Below are 18,937 nucleotides of genomic sequence, written 5' to 3'. Positions count from 1 at the left end.
TTGCAATTCTGTTTGGTGCCAAATTAAGCACAGTAATCACACACTTCAATTGACATATAATATAAGAAAACTGTGTAACTGATATTGAAATTGAGACACAGAATCGTCTGAAAAAGTTTCCAAGCATTTGCAATACATCCTGAAAGTAAGCTATAGATATTCCAACAGGGTTCAGGGTTGTCATCTATACTGAAAGCTTTTGCATCCTACTCACTGACCGTACATCATAATGCATTAAAACCAAGAAGTGTTTTCATCTGCACTCCACTTTGGATTTGAAATGATACATGCTATAATGTTAAGCATCAGCTCAGGCTTTAAAAACAACTCACTGCATTAAGAAGAACTAGTATTGTTTCCATCATTTGAAAGCATCCCAACATAAAATTAAATGATTTTTGATGGCAAATAAGATTGTTATTAGACAAATGTGCATTTTGGGTTGTAACACAAAAAACAAGTTTTGTATCCGTTTGTTTCCAACCAAGCTGTCAGCAAACAGGTAAAGTTTTAGTAACTGTTCATAAAAGCTCATTTTCATTCAAATAACATTATGAAATGTTTGTTATAAATGCTTAAAAGATCAAATATGTACATTAAAATGGTTAAACATCTATGAACTTTGAGTCACATACACTGAAAACCCTAATATGTTGACTTTTGAGTCAATTGCCAATTTTATTGAGTAATGGCGTCTCCAAAACTTGTGTAATTAAGTTCACCTAACTTGGTGTTCATATAGAACTAACTAAACTATTTAAGTTAAGGTAACTAAATGCAAGCAGACTTAACTCAGATTTTCTAATTACATTTTGTTGTTTCTACTTAATTAGTCGAATTGACTAAAATTTCGATAATACAATAACACAGGTCAAATAAAGTTTATAACTGATTCTAGGTCATTCATTAAACAAACTTCATTCTACACTGAAATGCATATAAACCCGTACTTCAGATGCACATGCACAAGGTGAACTGAATTAGAGTTAACAGGGTCCAACTTGGCCAAATGAGACACAGATCAACCTAATGTCGATGTCACATGAAACAACTATTTGCAACAACATTAATAGCACTACGAAAGAGATAAAACCTCTATGAATATGTAATAACAACTATTTAAGGGGGCCTGGGTAGCTCAGCGAGAATTGATGCCGACTACCAACCCAGGAGTCGCGAGTTCGAATCTAGGACGTGCTGAGTGACTCCAGCCAGATCTCCTAAGCAACCAAATTGGCCTGGTTGCTAGGGAGGGTAGAGTCACATGGGGTAACCTCCTTGTGGTCACGATTAGGGGTTCTCGCTCTCAATGGGGCATGTGGGAAGTTGTGAGTGGATCGTGGAGAGTAGCATGAGCCTCCACATGCTGGGAGTCTCCACCGTGTCATGCACAACAGCCACGTGATAAGATGCGCGGATTGAAGTCTCAGAAGCGGAGGCAACTGAAACGTGTCCTCCGCCACCCGGATGGAGGGGAGAAACCGCAACACCATGAAGACCTACTAAGTAGTGGGTATTGGGCATTCCAAATTGGGAGAAAATTGGAGAAATAAAAATAACTATTTAATGGCCACATTAGTTCTTTTCGACCAAGGAAACATTTCGATAATTCAAGTGCAAGGAATTATGGGTCTTTCCTGTATCCTCAATTTTGTACTCAATATTTTGAGTTATTAGCACTTAAAATCTTAAGTCTACAGATTTTTAAGATACATAAGTTAACTGAACATACATATTGGAGTTATGAGCTCAAAACATTTCAACTAATGTTTAATTAAGACAACTTGATTTTTCCAGTAATGACAACATTAGGTTTTACAGTGTACGGTGGCCCTATAAAGTACTTAGACACTTAATTCACACACTAAATGGGTGTGAATGTCATTGTAATAGACGCAACACTTCAAACCAAGCAGCATTTATTTGTCAAGATAGCACAAACTCACTTCACCAAAAGAAGTTTGTAAGGATTTAATGATAAAACACTAGATATACAGTTAAAAATGAAAACAACATGTATTTGGATGCTTTGTGATTGTTAAATGTTAGTGAAACATGCCCATAGTTCATGTGCTGAGTAGCACCTGTGGTTACTCTTCTAGGACTTATGTGAGAGGACATTACTTGATGCATACACTAAAAAAAAAAATCTTGACACCAGTTGATTAAACTAAAAGTAATAGCAATTACGGCTCAGAAAAGTGAAGTTAGTGCTGAGAAAAGCTTAAGCAGTGTTTGTTTGCAGATTTCACTTGGTTCAATATTTTGCTATCTAATGCAATGGCATTAACACATTTTTAAATGTGACTTATTTTGTACATTGTGTCAATTGTTTGATCATTCAATCTTTTTGGTTTAAAATACTGGTCTTTGAAATAAACACCACTTGGTTTGAGTTTGTGTTATCAAATGCAATGTCTTTCACAGTTTTTAAGTGTCCAGTGCTACTACTGTATATTCTTATTTGCTTGTACATGAACAACCGATCTGTGAAGCATTACATAGCATAATAATTATGACATATTAATGAGAGTTTTTATATAGTGCCACAACTTTTGTGGCCAAGAAGACCAATATTTAGGCTACCTACCGGTCATATTCAGCGTTGTCCTTGTCGCAGCGGGCATCTTTATGTTTCTGCCAGTCTTTGCCATGTTTGCATGTGGTGAGCAGCACCACATCTTCTGCATTATGGATATGGTGAAGAGCATTCCTAGTATCTGATCCAATCCCAGTCAAATAGCGCTTGCCTTTAAAAACCAGCATATACTTCCTAAAAGGAGGGATCGTGTTGTACTTTAAATACCCTCTTTCCCCTCCAGTCCTGGGGTGATCTTTGGAGAACAAGGGGATGGAGATGTCAAAGTTGGGTCTGAAGTTCTCGGTGCTGATGCTGGCTTTGGCCAACATGGCCTGGCCGATGTCAAACCCCAAATCCTCTGTGTAATCCGGCCATGTTCCAGAGTAAAGATTAAATATGAGATGGTTCCTCCCGTTATTCCACAGATTCAAGTTTTGGATCTTAGTTCTGAGGTTATGCACATACTGTGGGGACAGCTGGTCACGATCCAGGGTGTCCATGTTCAGGACAAAGAGACAAGCCTGTCCCGGGTCAGAAGTGTAAAACCTGGAGCTTTCGACAGAGGATAAGATGTTTTGATAGCTTTCGGAAATCTTCTCGCCCTTTTGTTGCGGGTAGACGTAAACTTTGAAGCCATTCCTCTTACACAATGCGAAATCAAAGCAGGAGTCCATACCACACTTGACAACTCCATGGTTGTCATCTCTCTTGTGTCTTGGAGATGTCCGGACATTATAGTCCTCGGTTGAGGTCTGATCCCAGGGTATGAAGGCTCGTAAAGGATCTGAGAAGTGGGGCCAGTGTGGATGCGGGTCATCCCTTCGGTTTGGGCTCCTTCTGGAAGCTGGTCCATGCAGGAAGATAAGCAGAATGAGACATAAGCCAACCGAGAAGAGAATTAAATAGCGTTTTTTGGCCTGCATGTGTCCTTCGATCCAGATGGAGATGTTTGATGGTGAATCCAAAGATCTTCTCAGCTCCAGCTGGGCAGCATCCTCCACAAACCTGCAGGGATCTGATGCACGCAACGTCCACCTTGTGATTCCAATCCCAAATCCAGTGCATGTGGGCGACACCAACATTCAGAGAGGTCAGTTAGATTATTATGGCAGTATTCCCAGTGATGGATTAGAGATAGATGTCATCTCTTGCGCGTGGGTCATAAGGACACTGTCACAAACTTCCCAAACGGAAAAATCCCGTCAAATCCGCGTCTTCTCGCATATTTTCGGATGACAAATCCACAATCTTGACGCACGGAGCTTGGCTGCCTATGTACTCATGCATAATTTACTATTTAGAATAAAACCATAACAAACTGACGAGTCGTCCCATTCAAAGCGCTTTTCCGACGCCAATGATACAACGCAACATTCCAGCGCTTTAATCTGCGAGCGGAAAGTTCCGATTGTTACATAGTAGCGTCGCACGACGCCGGCTGACGTCACGCACTGTCATCGTACACTGGGCGCTGCGATTGGCTCACGTCATTTCCGGGAGGGGCGACGCTTCTGCAATCTTTTCACAACCACAAGGCGAGTGTGGAGGTATTTTGAAGCAACAACAGAGAGATTAAGTGGAGTAGAAAGTATTTTGGACAAGCCACACATAATATTTGTTTATTTAGGACCTATTGTTTATTTGTTTGTTTATTACAGCCAAAAAAAATCTTATATGAAAGATTGTTTCAGCAGAAACATATAAAATGCTAACAAAAAGAAAAGAACAAGAGCTAAAGAGAAAAGGTTAAAAGAAGTTGTACAATGATTATAATTGTTGACATTTCATGGGATTTGCGGCTGTATCAGCAGAGATATAACAGGAATAATAATCCTCTTAAAAAAGGGAGAAAAGAAAGTAGCTGCGTCTTACATAAAACGCACATAAACTGAATCTGAGAGTTTGTGTTAATAACATAAAAAGCACACTATTTTTCTCAACAGTTTTAATGATTTTGAAAGTGTAGGGTGGGTTAGGGTAATGTGGGACACACAAGCTCCAGTGCATTTATCTCTTCTTTTACAACATAAACATGATTGGTGTTGAATCCAAGCAAGGGGGGCAATTGATTGAAATCACGTGACTTTGCGGAAGTGATGTCATAAATGTTGGCGGGAAAATCGTCAAATTGGAAGTACCCCTTGTGAAAGGTCAATGACATAGGATTTAGACAAAATGAATGTTAAAGATATAAATCTGTTATAAATAAAACTGTCCAAAATTGTTATCAAATTATTTTTGTGATGTATTTGTACATCAAATGCTGCAATAATATTGTGAAAATGTGTTAATGTATTTTCTACTTGATGCAGTCTTTGTCTTTCCACCTTAGAAAAGGTTGTTTCCAAAGTGGGACAGCATGTTTTGTGTAATGTGGGACAGTCATACTACGTTATTCAATTGAGAAAATATGCATTAGGAAAGTTAAATGCGCTACAAGTATTTATGTTAAATGTTTGGGCTTAGGCCATTAATATTCTTTGCTTTAAGATAAGGATTCAAAACCTTTTCATGATTTGCCAGTTAGCTAGCTTATGGTTTAGCTAACTAGCTACCTAGATAGCAAAGTCAAATAAATAGTTTTTAGTCACACTGACAACAAATATAACATGTCACATATTTTTTAATTCCATGCATAGAACAAATAATTTTTTTTCCATCAATAAATCGATTCATAAATGCAATGTATTACAGATAGCAATGGCGTACCAGATTTTAGCACTAGCTGTCCCAGATTTGAAAATCCACAAATTCTTATACGATTTGGAAATATCTGAAAAAATTGCCTTCTGATGTAATAAGGGCACAATAAGCTTTGAGCCAAAATAGCAAAATACACAGATCTTAAAATGATGAATTATCACATTAAACTCAAACAAAAATAATGAAATTGTCATTGTAGTATATGCGCTCTGCCCGGCCAGGCTGACATTTCCATGAGACATGAATGCAAGTATTGTCATGTTTACTTGGCTAGTATTTGGTTATCTGGGTTACTAAGTTACACTTACGTACTTGCTTGCTTCCACTTTCATCTGAAATTATATTATTTAATCTCTCCTATGTGTAAAACTCTTTAGGACTAATGTAAGTGTGTAGTTTTGAGGTAACTTAATTTGACTTATTTCTATCCCACAAGATATTCTGAGACAGCAGTTTATTAAAATAAATGTGACGACATTACAGTCTACCATGGATCAGCAACCACCGAACCTTCTTCTTTTTGTTATTATTATATGAAATATTATTTTCTTTAATAAACATGTTATTTTTTCCACCTTCTTTAGTGTGTTGGCTCCTATTTTTTCGACAGCCTTGTATATTATACATATTATGAATATTATAAATATTGAAAAATTAACCTTCTATTCTTGATAATAAAAAAAAGTTGTTTATATTTGCATTTCAAAGCTGTGGGGTATCTTGAAATGTTCAGTATGCTGTTTTTATTAAGTTTATGCATTCTACCCCTCTGGCAAAATTAATTAAGGAGAAGAAATGGAAGAAACATAACAGAGGCTAATTATATCTCCCGTCATAGTTTGGGGTAAATTAAATGTACAAAATATTGTACCTCAATTGTTTGAGACTGCATAAGTAAAAAAATAATAGAAACAAATCCTAGCATTGCATGATCCCAGGCAACTACATTTAAAAAAATTACATTAGGTAAGTTAAGCTTTACAGTATCCTGTAAACAGTAAGTATGCAATCCACAGGGTAAATATATTTTGTAGTGATACTGCATACAGTATATAAAGTGTGTACTGAACTTCTGCTACATTTACACTGATATGTTCATGGTTGCTGTATCTACCTCATCTGTCCAATTGCAGCACGCTTGTAAGCAGCTTCTAATAGCCAATCCTGATATAGGAGGCGGGACTTAGACTAAGGTTGGAAAAGAAAATGACCAGTCTAAATTTCCGAGCGCATGCAGAGAACTTATGAGGAGAGAGAACGAGTGAGACCTTGCATATGCAAAAAATAAATTAATCTTCGCAAGAAGATACATTGCTTTACAAAACTGAGTTCAAGCGCATACAAAATAACTTTTTGTGCACTCAGAATATCCTCTTGTACGTGCAAAATATTTTTGTGCGGTCAAAATATAATCTTGTGTGTGCAGGAATCGTGTTTAATGATGTAACAGTCACATGAAGTCCTCTTTGCAACCTAAATTTCTTCAGAAAGCAGCACAGTGCAACAAATGAAACAACGCAGTTGTTTCATGATACATTTATAAAAGATAAAGTTATTTTTAACTTTACTTGGTGTCTAAAAATGTGTCAAACTTGCACAAGGTGCTCAGTGCAGCACAACAGTCAACAGAACATAGAAAAACTGCGCAAATACACAGAAAAGCATGTTTGAACAGCCCCTGACTCGTTCTATACTTGAAAAACGAACCCAAACCTGGTTTGTTACAACTTGTCAACTTCGAGTCAGATTGAAGACCTGTATTGCACATGTAGAATAACCGAATAGTGATTTTGGTATTCGCATAGTAAAGTGTTGAGCGGTTAACCAAATGTCAACTATCCGTGCACATCCCTAGTTCACGTACTTATGTCGAGTATGTTTGGGCCTACTGCCTCCTTTTTAGCACCTGTGCCTCCCATGCCGGAGATGCCGGTTCAAATCCCGTTCAGAGTGGGTGGAGCAGGACTGGTTACAGTGGTGCTGTGATCCAGATGGGAGTGAGATTTAGGGGGGTGAGTGTAACAGGAGCCAGCTGGTATGTGATAGCTGTGCGGTATGTGTAATCCTCACTCCCTTGGCCTCAAGAGATGCGCACATGTGACTTAGCCTCCTCATTAGCACGCCCCGCCTCCCATGGAGACGCCGGTTCGAATCCCATACGGAGCAGGGCCGGTTACATTTTCATAGTTTTGTTCATGATTTTTGAGGATGAGGACATGTCAAGGAATCTATCCGTATTGGCATCTGCCTAATTTGGCTAGCTATTGCTTAGTGATACTGTACAGTAGAGTTGGATTGGACTCAACCTGGATAATAATGAATTCCTTGCATTTATATAGCGCTTTTCTAGGCACTCAAAGCGCTTTACATAGTATAGGGGGAATCTCCTCAACCACCACCAGTGTGCAGCATCCACCTGGATGATGCGACGGCAGCCATAGTGCGCCAGAACGCCCACCACACACCAGCTATTGGTGGAGAGGAGAGAGTATAGTTATGTAGCCAATTCAAGGATGGAGATTAATACAATACCATGGTAGATAGGGGCCATATTTGGCCAGGACACCGGGGTTACACCCCTGCTCTTTACGAGAAGTGTCCTGGGATTTTTAATGACCACAGAGAGTCATATGAGGCACTTTCTCCTTTTAAAAGTTGATGATCCATTTTATTTAGCTGTCCTACCTGTGCACAATTATATGGTTAGTTGCATTTTATTATTTGCATTTAGCATTGTTTACCCCTGCTGTCCACAGCCCTATCAGAACAAACCTGCGGCCCATTTTTGAGAGCCACTGAATTTAATAATCCAAGACTGATTGCAGCTGCAAAATGTACATGATAATTTATCATTTGAAATATAATTCCCATATCTTTAGATACAAAGAAACATCTTTAAGACAAGAACTGAGTGTAGTGTCACCTTATAGATGCAACCTAGCTATGCAAGTTAAATGTCAAAATATCCCATGGGTGCATTATAGTTAATAGTTGCATTGTTCTATATGATTCAGTGCCTTAATTCATTGCAGAGTATATTTGGTATCTATAAAAAAAGAAGGACTATTACAGAGTCTCTAGATATCCATGCAATTCTTATAAAAGTCAATTTTAGCGCAGTAAGGTCATGCTAAATAAAGCATACTGTATAGTGGATCAGAGTGGATTAAATGGGTGAAACATATTTGAGAAATTAATGTACATTAACTGAATTAAATATATCAGCAGGGAGCCATAAAATGTTCCTTTGAACTGTTTGTACAGCTGCAAGGATCTGGAGAGACTCCAGAGAGAGAGAAGGAATTTTTCAGGAGGGGATCTGAGATCAATGCGGAGGTCTGCAGCATTCCTTCCATCTTCTGATTCTTTCCTTTGCTGCTAATATTGCAAGTCACATTTACATTCTCAAGAAGTCCTTTCAGACGCATGACTTGAATGTGTTTGATAATGTTCAGTTTGTTCAGGAGTTAAACATGGTCAAATGTGTTTCACGGAACTGTTTGGTTGGTAGAGTGACAAGATTTGATTGATGTTTTTGGAGACAGTAAATGGAATGATGGTAACACTAATTAAATGTTTTTCATTAAATTATGAACATTGGATGAGAAAGCAGGCCCAAATTGAATCTTTGATGGTTTAGAGGACCCAGGGCAAATGCAAGGTCATTTAAATTCCACAACAGCCATGGTAGTCTAAAAAGCTATTAAATTCAGAGGGTCCGTCATCATTAACATTCCTTTGCTGTTACATGCCACACTGTGCTGTTGACATGGCATGTACATTTTAACCAGATTGAAACAGTCTTTTCACTGATCATCTAATGCATATTGCTCATAAATATGGTATGAGCTGGCTAAAATTGTCAGTCCTAATCTGATTGATTGGCTGCACTGGTTCAGGCCCTATTTAGCAGATCGCTGCCACTTTGTCTATGTAAATGAGGAATTGTCAAACCAAACAAAAGTAAAGTATGGAGTGCCACAGGGATCAGTTTTAGGGCCTCTGTTTTTCTCCATGTATATGCTTCCTCTGGGAGATATTATCAGGAATCGTGGAATACGTTTCCACTTTTATGCTGACGATACACAACTTTATATTTCTTCAAAACCTGAGGAGATTTCACAATTCTCCAAATTAGCAGAGTGTATCAATTAAGTAAAAGATTGGATGGCCAAAAAGTTCCTTCTACTCAATTCCGACAAACCAGAGGTACTAATTATTGGACCAAAAACCTCTAAAAATAAGACTCTAAAATATAATTTGACTCTCGATGGATGTACTGTTACATCATCTTCAACAGCGAAGAACTTAGGTGTTATATTTGATACCAATCCGTCCTTTGAAAATCAAATTACCTGTGTTTGTAGAACAGCATCCTTCCACCTAAGAAATATTGCAAAATTACAACACGATGCTCTCTGTTGCTGATGCCAAAAACTAATTTATGTGTTCATGACCTCAAGACTAGATTATTGTAATGCATTACTGGGAGGATGTCCAGTAAGATCAATAGATAAACTTTAATTGGTTCAAAATGCAGCAGCCAGAGTGCTGACGAGAACTAAGAAATATGATCATATTAGCCCCATTTTATCATCATTACATTGACAAATTTATGATTCTGATTACCAATATTTCCACTAATTTCTCTGGTGTCTTCTGGTCTGTTATTGCAGTATTGATGTAAAAACAAAATGAACTGTTGGTCAGTGTTGGTCGGACGATTTCTTTCTGTGTAAGTCAGGGTTCTTAGACAGATTATGCTGCAAAGTGTATCAGGCTGACAGTCAAAATTCGAGCTAAATGAATAGCAGTTTGGTTGTCTGATGGCAATGCTAAACATTTATAACGATGCTCCCAATGCTGTCTGTACACACACAAACAAAATAAACTTTTGTTCAAGTGCACACGTGTACAATGGAATGCTTTCAAGTGGTTTCCCCTGCAGGGATGGTAAGTAGTTCATGGAGTTCATTTCCTAACTGAGACTGGTGAATATTATTGAGTGTGATCTTTTTTCCTCGTTTCCAAGCTTAAATGGATACTAATCCTAAAATGTAAAATTCTGTCATTATTTGCAAAAGCATCAGGACACACAGACACAGTTAGGTTCAGTATGTTAGGATCATTAGGGTCAGTGCTGTATATGCAATGAAATCATGTAGCTTGGCTAGGCAGTTGTCTGTTACACTGTACATGCTCACATCAGGGATTACAAACCACTTTATTAAGATGTACGACTCTGAGCTGCTTGTCAATCCAATGCAGGTGAATTAGGGAGTGTGTATCTCAATTTGAACCATGGCAAACATCCCATAAACATTCATTGTCAGGTTGACTCATATTTTTGTTCTGGCTCATTTGTAGTATTATTAATAACTGACTCTCTGCTTGTCAAAAATATTTGCAGGGGCCCAGAAGACGAAGGAGATTTCAACTGTGTTCCTCCACACAGACCTTAAAGGAACAGTTCACCACAAAATGATGTCATTATTTACTCACCCTCACATTGTTTCAAAAACATATGACTTGCGAAACAAGCCTTTTAACTCACTAGTTCAAATGCTAATTCTTGATATCTGCAGTGGAATTGCTACTTTAGGTTATAATATAGTAATATAATAATATATAATAATTCGGTTTTTACTTGTAAAATGTTAATTCTTGATATCAAAAGTGTTGTCATTTCTCACGGGAATAACTATTCTTGATATCAAAAATGATATTTCAACTACTAAAATATATTAAACATAACATTAACATAATAATTGATATCTGTAACTGCATTTTCAGTAGTAGAATTTCCCAATGATCTGTCATTCTCTCCTTCAAAATGCAATTACAAATACCTGTAATAATTTTAAATTCAAAATATGTATATCAGCTATGTACTTCTTACTAATGATCATTTTTGACATCAGTACTTCCTTACAGTTGCATGTACACATATTGATTCCTAAAATCAACAATTGAATTACAATTAGTTTAAATGCTTTTTTAAAATTGCAACTAAAATTTCAGATATTCAGAATTTGAGCATTTTAACTATAGTGAAAACGGAAGTATAGGTTGAAAATTCACATTCTGCATGATTAAATGTCAAAGGGCTTGTGATTTTTGCCATTTACCACTTTAATACTAAACATGATACCTTGTGGGACATTTTAATTGAAGCAAGCATTTCATGTACGGGACGCCTTTATTTCGGCCAAAATACGGGTTGGCAACCCTAGAGCCAAGAAAGACGATGTATTGACAATGGCTCAAACTGCTATATAAAAAAGCAAAACAGATGTGAAAATTTGCAAAAACATTTGCTTGAGATAAGATTCATATTGATAGGCTATTTTACTAGGAATGTTTACACTACACTACAGCATGTTCAACCCCGTTACGAAACCACATTACATGGTGCCATGGGCACATCCAAACACTGAAACAAGATACAATTAACAAGAAGCCACCTGCAGTAAAAATAATACTGTGCTTTCTGCCCTAGATACGACTGCATAAGCATATAGACAGATGTAAAAACAACGTCCCTTTGTGTTATAATCCTCCAAGACTTGGCACGGACTAGATTTTTCTGTAGATAAAGTGTTGCTGATTCCTATTACAGCTATCTGTCAATATGCACATTTAGTTTATATAGAAATAATCTGACTGTCAAAGGCTGTTTATACCGTATACCCTCATTGCTTACTTATGATGATGTAAAGAGAATGGTAGCATGTCAACAGTTCTGAATTCTTAAAGGCTTCTTTAAGCTCCCTTCACTGTTTGCAATCAGAGGATGCAGAATGAACAGGCCAATACACGTACTGTATAGCGTCTCTAGTGACAAGACGATAAGAAAACAGAATTTTGAGTCTGTTCCACATGGTCAAATCAATGCCATATTTTTTGGTTCCCCAAATAACCTTTCAGTGACCAGTTCCCTAAAGAACCATTTTTTTCTTGGTGCCACAAAGAACCCCTACAAAGGACTCTTTCCAAATGTTCTTTGAAGAACCACTAATAAAAAGTTTCTTTATGACACCAATTGATCCAAACCCCTTTCATTTATGCTTTTTTATTTATATTAACACATATAACTGAAAGGGTTAATGTTAATATAATTACATACATTTTTTAAATAAAACCAGTGGACAAAAAATACAAAATAAAATCCATCCAAGGTTCGATAAATGTTGACAAGCGGAGGACGGAAACTTAAACTCAAACGGTAAGTTTTATTTTCACACTCAGAAGATAAATAGCTTTACAGCTTAACAATAACACAGCCTCAGTGGGTGAGTGTGCAGGGCTCTCTCTCCTCACCTCTGGTGTGGTTCCTACTTATATTGCTCTCCCCAGTGCTAACTGCAAACAGAAACCAGTGTTAGACATTATAGCACTCAGGTGTGTGCACCCTTACCGTTTTCTCTCTCTTCGGACTTGTTACTCCGCCACACCCAGGAGTAACAAGACTTAAAATATGATTAACATGTTTATTGTCTTTACAGTATACATGACTAATATATGCATGAGTGCATATGAATACACAATGTACTAACATTTTAAAAAATAAACACAAAATTGCACAATATCAGGCAGTGCAACACAAAAATCTTATTTTTAATGGAAATAAATACTGAGAAGAGGAACATTTAACCACTGGTGGCAATCACTGCATTAAGGAACATGAAAGCAACAGGCTTAACTGTTTATTTGTTCCTTTAAAACAGGCAGGTAGACATTAATACAGGTTAACACTAGATTCTATTGATTACATGACATATCACCATTATGAGAAATTTCTAAATATATCACATGTACTGTAGGTTTTCAAAGTCATAATAACAGCAGCATTGTATGCTCTGGCAAAATTACTAGTAGTAGGCAACTATAGAATTAAAAACCCTTTCCCAACAATAAGGACAAAACCATTCCATTAAAAAACAAAGTTCTACAAACGTTTCGTCATTAACGAAATTTGTTTCGTTACAGGTTTGGGTGAGGTTGTAATAAAGCATCCTGGCATAAATAAGACAAGAAAAAAATTATAATAATATGAAAGACAATAACAATAATGTCACAGTCTGTCTCCCCTCGTGTTTCCGAGGACTCTTATTTTGAAGTGTTTACACCAGACTATGTTACCCAGAATGCACTGCCCTCATCACTGTCATCTGTTCCTGATGTTTCTCATCTGTTTTCCATTCCCTCATTAGCTTTTGTTTGTATAAATTCCCTTTAGTTTTTGCATTCCTTTGTCAATTCTTGTATGTTGTTGTTTTGAGTTCTTGTTTGTTTGTTTGTTTTTCATAATTTTTATTAAAGCCTGCAAATAGATCCTACGTCTCACTCAAATTACGGCATCCTGGTAAATACAAACTAATAATGAAGCAGAAATCCTTTTTGGAAAAAACTATTCTACACATAAACTCAGCAAAAAAAAAGAAATGTCTTTTTCAGGACACTGTATTTTAAATATAATTTTGTTAAACTCTAAATAACTTTACATATCTTTATGTAAGGGTTTAAACAAAGTTTTTCATGCTTGTTCAATGAACCATAAACAATTAAAGAACATGCACCTGTGGAATGGTGGTTAAGACACTAACAGCTTACAGACGATAGGAAATTAATGTCACAGTTATAAAAATGTATGACACAAAAGAGACCTTTCTACTGACTCCAAAAGAAAGATGCAGAGGGTTGCTGCTCATCTGCATGAATGTGGCTTAGGCATGCTGCATGGAGGCATGAGGACTGCAGATGTGGCCAGGGCAATAAATTGCAATGTCTGTACTGTGAGACGCCTAAAGGTACGTACACACTGCCAGCGACATCGCGCGCGACAGCGACTCAATACCATTCATTTTCAATGCGAGCACAGCGACTTCCGGCGATACGAGCTGTCGCGACCGTTGGCGTTAGATGTGGGCGTGTCCAGCGACGCGACAAAGTTGAGAAAAGTTCAAGTTTGGAGCGACTAACGGAAGCGACAGCCAATAGGAGAGACGACGGGAGAGCTCACGTGATCCTTCTCTCTCTCTCAGCTCCTGCAGTAATGGAAAGATGGATGAAAGGCTAATTCTTGCTGTTAGAAATGTTCCAGTGCTCTATGATATGTCTCTTCCCACGTACAAGGACATTTTTAAGAAAAATACTGCGTGGAAAGGTGTATCTGAGATCGCGGGGATTTTATGGACCCATACAGACCGACATTTGCATTTTCGCCGCAGATAAACAGCCGCTCTGGCAAACAGCACGCCTTGTTTCTCATTCATCTTTGATATAAAGCATTTTATGTACTGATTCCATTTATATTTAGTCTTTTCCCTACAAAATGTTTGTTTTTAGTGGCAAGAAAAGAGATTCGCTGTCAACAGCAATGGAATGACATCCGTGAATGTCATTTATAAACGTTACTAGGCAACCAGTAGTGGGAACACCCACTAGCGACTTCACCGCCAGCCACTGGCGACCTGCAGCGATAAAGTCACTGGCAGTGTGTACGTAGCTTAAGACAGCACTACAGGGAGACAGTGAAGGGTCCGTCATGGTCTGGGGCGGTGTGTCACTGGACTGAGCTTGTTGTCATTGCAGGCAATCTCAACGCTGTGCGTTACAGGGAAGACATCCTCCTCCCTCATGTGGTACCCTTCCTGTATGCTCAACCTGACATGACCCTCCAGCATGACAAGACCACCAGCCATACTGCTCGTTCTGTGCTTGATTTCCTGCAAGACAGGAATGTCAGTGTACTGCCAGCGAAGAGCCCGGATCTCAATCCCATTGAGCACGTCTGGGACCTGTTGGATAGGGTGAGGGCTAGGGCCATTCTCCCCAGAAATGTCTGTGAACTTGCAAGTGCCCCCTCTTTTTATAAATAAAAATATCAGGTCATTCACCACAGATAATATGTGATCTGTTCTTTGATTTGTTGTGAACTGACACTCACTCATGCTTTCAGTCATTATAAAAGTGTTGAGCCAACAAGGTTTTGTATACATCACAATGTTAGCTATCATTTAGCTTAGCACTGAATTTGCTCACTTGCACAGTAGTGTGAGACATAGACAGGGATGTCAATTTTTAAATAAGGGGTTTCAAAAATTACCTTTCATTCTGCAAGGCAAATGTAAAGCAAATAGCATAGAATACTAACCGGTCACTACATAAATATAGCAGGCCATCTGATCTTCACATTGGTCTCCAAAAGTTAATTTGTGATCAATTCCTGTCACCAAAAATCAAGTTTGCTCCCCAACAGGATATGGATGAATGGAAGATCATTGTTGCTTTTGTTCTCAGAATAGTCCAGATACACTTTTTCATGTGAGCTGTAAACATATTAGATAGATTTGATTGTAAGGAACCATGCAGATAAAGAGCAAGACCTTCCATATTGTCTTAATAATATATTTTCCTTAAATTAGTAAAGAAACTTACACAAATTTATAAACAACTTATGTTAAGATAACCAAACAGTCCAATCCAGAGATCTTCCCCTTTCTTCCCGGACGTTCATATTGAACTAACAGAATCCTGGTGGGCACTCTAGTCAGCTCGCTCAGCTATTTCCATTCTCCTCACTAAAGTGGACCACAGGGAAAACAAAGGTTATGCCCAACTAACCCCTGTTGAAGAGGCGGTAGTAGCACCTCTCTGCCCAACAAGTAGCAGGGTGTGGAAATCATGCACCGTTCATCCTTCCAAGCTGTATCGAATGACATCCACACTGGTGTGAAAAGCATACTTAGCAGTGGGCCAAGCTGGTTCAACACTCCATGTGATGGCAGTGCTCCAAGTTTTCCAAGCAAAGCTCCTCAAGCAAATGGACGAGCAAGGCTGTACAAAGAGCTTTGCACTACTACGGACTTTGTGTTGTGTTGTGAGCCAAGACACTGCACAGGCGACTGGCAAGTCAATGGCAGCTTGGTAGTTTTGGATCATCACATCTGGATGAACCATACTGAAGTACGTGATGTGGAAAAAGCTGCTCTATTTGATGCTCCGGTGTCTCTAGCTGGCCTTTTTGGCAGCTCTGTGGATAGATTCGCTGAGTGCTGTGTCATGACTTGGCAAAACTCAGAGGCTATAAGACATTTTATGCCAAAAAGGAGCAGTACTTTATCACAACCAGCTTGCTCCCACTCTGTCTTCGGCCAGCAGCCGTCTAAAAACCCCACGACTGCTGCCTCTGTGCCGGCAAATGTCGCAGATGGTAAAGCCACGCAAGCCGTGGCCCAAACAAAGGCCCAAATAAAGAGCTCTTTCCCGCTTCCAAGCCCACACATTATGCACAACCGCTTCCCAATGATGAGCAGCTCATTATATCATACAATGAAAAATGTTAACTCAGAAACAGATCTTATCGCACATCGTCCTCAGGACTGGTTTGCATCAATAGATCTAAAGGATGTGTACTTTGTGTACCAAATGCACTGTTACAGTCGGCTTTTTAGAGTTGTGTTCGTGGGAACTGCGTATCAATTTAAAGTCCTTCATTTTAGTCTGTCTATTGCTCTCTGAATGTATCGATGCAACACTCGCCCTATTAGAAATTAACGGTTTGCTTGTTTCATTGACCTCGCTGATTGGTTATTACAAGCCAGAGGCACTACTGAGTGAACAAAATCTGGTCTAACGTCAACTGGGCGAAAGGTATACTTTCCCCAAGTAAATCTCCTTTTTAGGATTTAATCTCTAAACTGTGAGCCTGCATGCTCACCTCACGAACGAACACATATAGACCATTGAAATGACCACTGAAGTCATTTCAGAGAATGCTGGGTTTTAGGCGGCAGCATCTGCCTTCATTCAGAGCGTTAGGTCTGTTACACATGAGACCTCTCCAATACAGGCTCAAGCGATGTTCCACATTGCACCTGGTGCGCCTCCTTCATTCTGTCATCTGCAAAGTCAGAGCAGAAACAGTTCTGTTAATTTCGCCGAAATGGCCCAATCAGTCCTGGTTTCTGGAGATGGTAGAAATACTGGACGGGCCGCCATGGGAAATACCGCTGAGGAGACACCTTCTCTCTCAAACACAAGGCTCAATTTGGCATCTCCAGCCAGATCTGTGAAGCCTACATGTGTGGCCTTTGAATGGAGCACTGCAGAGGAACCAGAATTGGCTTAGTCGGTTATGAACCCCACTTTACAGGCTAGAGCACATTCCACAAGATGCCTTTATGCACTGAAATGAAATGTGTTCACTACTTGGTGTTTTTCACATGGCAAAGACCCAGTGAACTGCTCCATACCTATAATTTGTGCATTTCTTTAAGAGCGATTGGATGGATGCAGGGCTTACTCCATCAATGCTCAAAGTTTATGCAGGGACTATATCTGCATATCACGCACATGAAGCCAGCAACTCTTTAGGCAAACATGATTTAATCATAAAATTCCTTAAGGGGGTGGGGCGGTTAAACCCCCCTCGCCTGGCTAAAGTCCCAACTTGGGACCTAACTTTGGTCCAAAAAGTGTTTGCGGTGCCTCCCTATAAGCCTCTGGCCTATTGTGTTGAATTGTGTTTGCTTTCTCTTAAGACCTAACCAGCATTAAGACCCAGCATTACTGCTGGCTTTGGTGTCAGTAAAAACAGATCTGTGATTTGCAAGCACTGTCAGTTGACAATTCATGTATAGAGTTTGGTCCGGGTCTTTCAAAAACCACTGTCAAAGGTTCTAACCACACCCTTCAAATCGCAGGTGGTTCTCCTTCAAGCCTTTTCCCCTCTTCCATTTAATTCGGATGAGGAACTTTCCTTGCATTTGTTATGCCCTTTGTGAGCACTACACACATACGTTTAGCGCACACGCGTGTGTACTATGGAGGACACACGATAGGAATGTCAATCTCCAAGCAAAGACTGTCTCAATGGATCGTTGACGCGATCACCCTGGCTTATGAGTTACAGGGTGTGAATTGCCCAATTGGTGTTAAAGTACACTCAATCAGAGGCATGGCCTCTTCATGGGCATGGACGAACAGTGTCCTTACAAGACATATGTTTTGCAGCAGGATGGTCTTCTCAAAACACATTCGCAAGGTTTTACAACCAAGATGTAGAGTCCTCTCTGTCAAGAGTGCTTGCTATTTCATTGGCCGAACATATACTTATACCCCTCTCTTAAAGTATGGTCTCCCTGTCATTTAACACAACCGCCTGCATTCAGACCATTGTATTTCCCAAAAGTCACAGGCACATTCATTACAAATAATCTTCCTTCCTGACTGGGTTCCTGAATGGGTTAATTCATACTATATGACCATGTTTCATATATATATATTCTGAGTGTTCCCCTACTGGCTCACAATGAGGGTCATTCACATGCGGCATACCCACGTCGGTCGCCGTCCAGCTGGATTGCAGCATCAAGTTTCCTCTCTGTGCATGCATGTGATAAAAGACATCTCAGGTCCTCAAACAAAACTGGAAATGGATCTCAAATGTCTTTGAAATTGATTAACAATAAAAAAAAATCACTCTATAACATTATATTGAGAATACCTATTACTATTGAAAACTTTTTAAATATTGAATTTGGTGTTTTGTTATAGCTTTATTGACTAATTGCGAAATGATCAATACTCTACTTAATTATTTGTATTTTCTTTATTTATTTACATCCTAATTTATCATTAATCATTTAT

General features: G+C 38.7%; 1 protein-coding gene across 1 annotated transcript in view; it reads right to left on the bottom strand.

Annotated features, from left to right (window-relative positions):
- LOC127658440 (exostosin-1a) overlaps window positions 1-3,647 on the bottom strand; it is an 85,383-nt gene extending 81,736 nt beyond the window's left edge. Inside the window, exon 1 of the mRNA XM_052147734.1 lies at window positions 2,591-3,647. Within this exon, the coding sequence (XP_052003694.1) occupies window positions 2,591-3,504 (914 nt within the window). The 5' untranslated portion in view covers window positions 3,505-3,647. The remainder of the gene's footprint in view (window positions 1-2,590) is intronic.
- Window positions 3,648-18,937: the final 15,290 nt, after the last annotated feature.

This window comes from Xyrauchen texanus, chromosome 17, assembly GCF_025860055.1.
Source record: "Xyrauchen texanus isolate HMW12.3.18 chromosome 17, RBS_HiC_50CHRs, whole genome shotgun sequence".
NCBI classification, from domain to species: Eukaryota; Metazoa; Chordata; class Actinopteri; order Cypriniformes; family Catostomidae; genus Xyrauchen; species Xyrauchen texanus.
Note: the sequence above shows the minus strand (reverse complement) of the source record. Positions and strands in the feature narration are given on the sequence as shown.